The sequence below is a fragment of the Anarrhichthys ocellatus genome, unplaced genomic scaffold, assembly GCF_004355925.1.
Source record: "Anarrhichthys ocellatus isolate YVR2014 unplaced genomic scaffold, GSC_Weel_1.0 scaffold4, whole genome shotgun sequence".
In the NCBI taxonomy this organism is placed as follows: domain Eukaryota; kingdom Metazoa; phylum Chordata; class Actinopteri; order Perciformes; family Anarhichadidae; genus Anarrhichthys; species Anarrhichthys ocellatus.
This window is the reverse complement of record NW_022280034.1, coordinates 1357905-1365106: the sequence shown is the minus strand read 5'-3', so window position 1 is coordinate 1365106 and position 7202 is coordinate 1357905. Positions and strand designations below refer to the sequence as shown.

At 44.0% G+C, this 7202-nt stretch overlaps 1 protein-coding gene across 5 annotated transcripts in view; it reads left to right on the top strand.

Moving 5' to 3' along the window:
- Nucleotides 1-7202, top strand: part of LOC116381783 (SRC kinase signaling inhibitor 1-like) — a 78887-nt gene that overhangs the window by 32376 nt on the left and 39309 nt on the right. For all 5 annotated transcript variants that reach the window (XM_031844210.1, XM_031844208.1, XM_031844206.1 and 2 more), the window contains one exon: nucleotides 4159-4469. In XM_031844210.1, the coding sequence (XP_031700070.1) occupies nucleotides 4159-4469 (311 nt within the window). The remainder of the gene's footprint in view (nucleotides 1-4158; nucleotides 4470-7202) is intronic.

The window sequence follows — 7202 nt, the reverse complement described above, 5'->3', positions numbered from 1 at the left end:
TCTCTGTGAGATCCTGGTTCTCTGTGAGATCCTGGTCCTCTGTGATCACAGATTATCTGTGTTTATATTCAGCGGAGGCAGACCTCGTTCTAAATATAGCCCGCTCCGTGTTTGAATTCAGATCTTGTTTGGGTTTTATTTTAATGTGCGATGCCCTGGAGAGCTGCATATTCTAATGTGTGGATGGAGGAGCACCGCTTTAGCTCTTTTTATTCTTTCACTCGTTCCTTCCTCAGTAATGAAGGCTCTCTGCTGAACAGAGGGCTCCTGATGGAGAGAGAGAGCAACACGCAGCTACAAGTGAACTCGGCTGCAGCCACCGGCTGGAACTTAGAACATGATTGAGAATAGGGAGAAAAATGAATATATGAATACATGAATACGTCAGTGGGAAAGAAGACAGTGGAATAAGTGGTCGAAGGAGGACAGTGGGAGGAACCCTCCACTATTTAAATGAAGGGCTGAAGGATGAGGTGCACAGCTCTCTGTTTCTGCACCTCAGGTCATTGCGTGTAAAGTGTGTCTGCACAGTTACAGATGGAGAACAGAATACACTCCAATCTTAATATTATTGATATCATGTTGGATTCTTTCAAACCAACCTCAGAACGTTGACACACAATTCTAATAAGGATCCCTTGAATTTCTATTTTCTTTTTACTTATTGTGACAAAAATATGTTCTGAAAGAGTTTTTACTTTGCAAATTATTTTATTCTAGAAGTTTGTTGCTGTAAGAACTACTCGCTAGCTAGCAAGCTAATCGCTAACATGCTAGCCAGCTGGAAACATGCTAACACTAGCACGTCAGTGACGTCACAGTAGCGTCCCTGCATTGTGCCGTTTTTTTTCGATGTAAAATGTTGTACTCGGAGCTCAAAAACAATCAATAAGTTCACAAGATTATTTAAAAGCCATATTTGTAGCATAAACCACAGTCTCATAACTGTGTAAAACACATCGGTTTATACCGACAAGAGTTAAAAATAACGTGAAAGGTGCGACACAATTAATAATTCACTTAGTTTCCTCCATTAACAGTTTCCGTTACGGATGTTATTTAGGTCTGCGGCACCAATCTGTGGGTCGATTGATTTATTTTCTCCCGGTGTGACTCGGACATGGTTCAGTGGCTGTGACGGGATCGTTTACCGTCAAACGTTAAGTCTGTGAGCAGCTGACAATGATTACAAATCATTTGGTCCAGAAAATGTCAGAGACTAGTGAAAATCATTGATGTGTTCCTGCTTACAGTCAAAAGATATTCAGTTTACAATATGATTTACAAAACAGCAAATCCTCACATTGTAGCTTCATACTCGACTCGACGGACTAATTGCGTTATAATTCTGTTGATTTAACGGTCCATTAATCTGCAAACAGCTTGAGCTCTAAACTCACAGGAGTTTATCTGAGCGGGCCTGCAGCAGATGCATGCGCGCGACATCGGACTGCAGCTTGTGTCTCACGAGTAATGCACGTCCCAGTAGCTATAGACAGGTGTATATAGTATACATGGTGCAGTAATATACATGTACCATGTATACTGCCAGCTGCTGCAGCCACACAACAACAACAACAACAACAAGCCACAGCTCAAACACTCGGGAGGAAAATCATTTGAAGTCAATTTGAGTGAAGCACAGACAAGTACAAATTATTAGACCTCAGCCCGATGAAGCCATAAAACTAACAAATGGCCTCTGTCAGACCGCGGCCAACAGCAGCCAAGGTTGTACTAACAACACACACACACACACTCCATCCGCCTTGTAATGAGAAATGTTTGGACGTGGCCTTGGAATTCATCCCAGACGGCTGAAATATGGTTTCAGTGGCACAACGACAGTCCCCCGTTTGGCTCCTGGTCTCCGCTCAACAACACAATGCTGCAGGAACGAGTCCTCAAACACAGAAATGAGTGTTTTCACACTTCCTGTTCCCTCGTATGGAAGCTTTTTAATCTGTCTAACATGAACTTTAGCTTTTTACTTCTGATGATTGTATCATAAATCTTTTTCTTTAATAATCTCAAACCTAATGGAAGGATCTCATTGGTTTGTTGTGGAGGGAACCAGTGTGAGGCTAACTTCCAGCTGGAGCTACAAAATACCAGCATCCCTGCAGCTCTCTGTAATGAGCACAAAATAATAAATCATGCGGACAGGCCGGCTTTAATAACGTGTGTGTGTGTGTGAGAGAGGGATAACACACAGTTTATTCTGTGTCTGAAATATTAGAAGCAGCAAGGGGAAATTGATTTCACGTGTTCGGGTTATGTTGAAGAGAATTCTGTCTGATGAGGTAATTACAAGACAGCCGTCCTTGTGGGTTTACCGACATGTTTGAGCAGTAATGTGTACTAAATAAATAAATAAGCTCCATGCATGTGAGTGAAGCTGAAATATTACTTGTTCCTGATGGCGACGACGTCACCGTTAAATATTCAACTGAGCAAAGTGAGCCAATTAAAGGTGAATTCATCAGCCGGACTCCAATCACCAAACACTAATATTTAGAAATGAAGTCAAATACAAAAATCTGTGACCAAAACACCCCAAAGTACTTCCTCCTCAGATCCCAGTGAGTAGACGTCATCAGCAGGTGAGCACTGCTCGTACTGGGCAGCTCCAGCTGTGACTGTGTATTTCTATGAATATAAATGACACATTAAGAGCTGATAGTTCAACATGTGGGACAGATGTTCTCGTATCGTCACTGTTGTTGTTTAAAGAAGACACACACACACACACGGTCGGGGTTTCCTGAAGGCTCCTCATGAATTAAAGTGACAGCCTCTCGTCTCGATGTCCATGGAAACACACCGGCATGCTGCCGCGCTCCTATTGGAGGATCCACATCTGTGACCGGCTCAACAGACTTTTCTTTAGACACAAATATTGCCGTTGTCAGGGTACGGAGGAACGGGGGAGAATGAAACTCTCTTCATTTAGGGTGTGAGAGGGCATGATGGGAAATCTGCTCCACTCTTAAAAAACACCAGTTTTCATTTAGTCTGAAACTAAACCCTCGCTCGTGCTTTTAATACATAAATGAACATAAACTCAGTGGTGGAAGAAGTATTCAGGTCTGCCATTGAGTAAAAGTATCAGTACTACAGTAACCTCAAAGTTGTACTTATGTACTTTAGTAAATGCACTTTAATTTCTTTCTGTCACCAGATAATTCATATTGTTATTAATAAGTTCTGTTGAGCCAGTGTTTTCATCCTACGCTGTGTTTCATACATTAATAATCTGTTCTGTAGCTTCACTCACTCACAGTCGCTCTTTCGTACCTTTTCTTAGCTGCGAGCTAATGAAGTTTAACTTCCTGCTTCGGTTCATCTCTTGTTACCCAGCATGCAGCTCAGCGGAGCTCAGATCCATGACGGGGAGACACTCTGCAGCTCCTCTAAGTATACAAGTTAGGAGCGTGTTGTACACAGAAAGTACACAGTTTGTACAGTAAGTGTGTGTATTAAGACATCATTTACACTGGTTACAGTAAATAGTTGAGAGGACCTGGTTTTATTATATTTAATGCCTGTAGAGCTGTTTCTGTCCCTCAGCAGAAGAAGACCCTCAAGTCTGTGGTAACTTATAAGATATTTCTCTTTGAGTGTGACTATTCACCGTTCACTCCATCAACACGTGATCTGATCACCTCCACCGAGTCATCGGTGCTCTGTGTGTCTCCGGTCACAAGAGGGCACTAAACACCCCCCCCCCCCTCCAGAGGACGTCCTGTTACATTCATGTCTCTTCTTCTTCACTGGTTCTGACTCGACCGTGAGACGTCTCTGCTGTCGGATCATCGCGCCACAACAGTTCTTAGTTGTTGTTGTTACTTCTTGCCTCTGGGATTCCCGGGACAGTTGTTGGAGCAGACAGATGTTGCAGCTGTGTAGCTGGAGGTGTGTTTGTGTTGTGAATGGGACAATAAGAGAAACACACACACACACACACACATAGTGCAGCGATGCTCCAGGACGTCATACGTCACATCAACACTCACAGCGTTTGCTTTCGAAAAACGTTGTCTGTACTTTATTCTTTTACTAATCTCATTTTAAACCCCAGTATTACATATTTCTATCATGTGATAATGAGGCGTGTTTAGTTGTCTCACTCGTGTCTTTCCTTTAAACCCGCTGCAGGTCGAGAGAAGAGAAAGGGCCCCATGATCTCTGCCGGCGATGCCGAGTTCCCGCGGGATTACCACACGCTGGCCGGCGGCCGCGGGGCCCGGCGGTTCCCCGACAACACCAACACCAACGGGGGGTTCACATCCTCCTCGCTGGACCGCCGGCACAACTCGGTGGCCGCCAAGAGCCTGGAGGCCCTGAACAGCATCCACAAGGCGGACATCGAGCGGCAGAGAGACGCCCTCATGGACCTCCAGAAGAACAAGTTCTCCAACAGCCCCGGCAGCCTGTCGCAGGGCGCCGCCACCGCCGCAGGACGACAGGTAACAAAGACTAGAGGACGAGGATATCACTTATTATAATTAACTTCTGCTGTTTCATGGAGGACAGGATTCATGAGGATACTACGACAAATATCAGAGGAACTAGAGTGAATCAACTGTAAAATAATAGTTCATAAAGTGTTCACATTCTCACGTCAGCATCAGAAATACTGATTCTGAGACAGATAGAATATAAACGAAGAGTAAGACCAGACGAGGGCCGGTGTCGTGTCTTTATACGCCTCACCTCTCTGAGTAATGAGTAATTATACCGTTAATGTCGAGAGCATCTTTCCATCCACTAATAGTTTGTATGAGTGATGTAACAGACCGTTCGGTTCCTCCCACAGTTTAATAAAGTTCAACTGCAGATCGATATCGGACGATATTCAGTAAGAATATGTGATCAGGAGATCTGCATTAATGCCTTTTTATCAGAATATGTATTATATTAAGAGAAATATCTCAATATGCAGCATGACAGAAGGTTTTATCCGTATTGTTGCTTTAACGAGCACATGCAGGTCAGGAGAGCCAAATGAATTCATAAACACAAATGCATCAACGCAGCTACGAGACGCTCTCGATTCAAAGTTATAAATAATAATCATAACAAATAAAGTTTGTATGTTTCAGAGATCGAACCTTTTGAATATCAGCAGATAGTCAGAGTGAGGCTGCAGCTTGAGTGAGGATCTCTTCTCATTGTGAAATATAAATCTATCTTCTTGTTCTTTCGTCTGCTGACCTGCTGAACCTCTTGCACGTCTTTTTAATGCAGATCCAGACAAATGGAGGAGAGAGCCGCCTTCAGGCCTCTGAGTGCCCTCTGTCTCCACATGTGAACATTCTGTTTCTTATAGCGGCACATCGGTCAGCACACACACACCAGTGCATTATGGGAAGAGAAGCCTCGGGGGGGCTTTAGATGCTGACCAGCGTTCTGAGGCAATAACGGCCTCTTTTGGGACCTCTTGACCTGTTTTTGTGAGCGTTTTTTATAGAAAATCAGTTTTAAGTGAGAGAAAACAACAGGATGTAAAATGTTACACTCATGGATCCGTCGAGTCTCGCTCGTCTTCGTCGTCTCCTCTTCGTCGTCTCCTCTTCTCGTTCTTCCATCAATCACCTCTCACTCTGACGGACGCCTGAGACAGACGGTCCAAACAGAACCGCACCGTTCTGTTGGTGTTCTGTCTCAGAGTGGTGGGACGGGGGTCTACCCTCTGAACCCCCAAACAGTTTAGCTCAGTGGAAACAGCACAGTCAGGGCTGGAGGTAGAGAGATTTATGGCATTATAACACAGTTAAAATGCCATAAATCATAAGAAACATGTTGTACTTCTTCCATTGTTTATTATACGAAAACATCTATCCATCCAACATGTTTCCAACGGCCCACAAGTGTTGCTCATGTTAGCAAAAAACTAAATGAGGCTCTACGTGCTGGATATACGTTATACGTTATAACTATGACTATCTTTACAGCCTCTCCTCTGTGTTCAGTCAAAGATTCACTGAATTATTGTCCCGTGACTGTTGGTCTCACACGAGTCGATCATGGCTTCAGATTTGCGTTGAGAAGCGCAGAATTAAATGTTTTTTACAGGATCTGGTTTCTGAAAACGGTTTATTTTGGGTGACATTTTTAAACGAGACTTGTAGAATAAAGTGATTTTAACGTCAGTGTCTGTTGTTACAGCTCTGATAAGTGGAGTAATTTAGACTGTTTGTTCTTCCTCTGGTAGCAGGAAGACATATAACCACACTGTGGGCAAATAATACAACCCCATAACATGTTTGATTATATATAGATTGCATTTATTTGTTACTTTACATGCTGGACTTTGTGTTTTTTAAACTTAATGTTTCACTAATGCCTCATTCAGTCCAACATGCTGACAACAAAGTTGCTGAAGGAAAGGTTTCCCTTCAGGCCTCTCAGGCTTTTCTTCTTGTTCAGGAAAAGATCTTAGTTTTGGTTAAACTCCTAAAGCCCTGAAGGAGCTTACGGACGGACTAAGAGTTCAAAATGAAAAAGTTCTTGTAATTATTGGAGATGAATCAGCGTCCGTCAGTGAAGTCTGTTTATTAAAACATAACTGCGTATCATCATTCACCCTGTAAAGAACTTTATGAGATGTTCATCCAAGAAAGGGTCAAATCATGCGTGGGTCAAACAAATTGCACACTTTGTGTTATTAGGAGCTTCAAAGCCAGGCTAGCTGTTTCCCCCCGCTTCCAGTCGTTATGCTAAGCTAAGCTAAACCTGCTCCATATTTAAACACACCGACGTGAGAGGGACATGAAAGAGAAGTGAGTACATTCCCAGGATGTTGAGCTGTTCCTTTAAGTCTGCTCTCTCCTTCTCCAAGCCTCCCGTCAGCTTCTGTCCATCACGTCTCCTCCTCTCGTCGCCTCCCTCCCTCGTTTCCTCCCTTTGCTTCTCTCATGTGCTGTGTCTATTCACCACAAACCACACCGTCTATCTCCTGACGAAAAAAGGTGGACTGACACAGAGAGAGAGAGAGAGAGAGAGAGGGGGTGAGGGAGAGAGAGAGAGAGAGAGAGAGAGAGAGCGAGGGGGTGGGGGTGAGAGAGAGAGCGAGGGGGTGAGGGAGAGAGAGGGGGGGGGTGAGGGAGAGAGAGAGGGAGAGAAAGAGGGAGAGACAGACAGAGAGGAAGAGACGGGGAGAGAGAGGGGAGAGAGAGAGAGAGAGGGGGGAGGGAGAG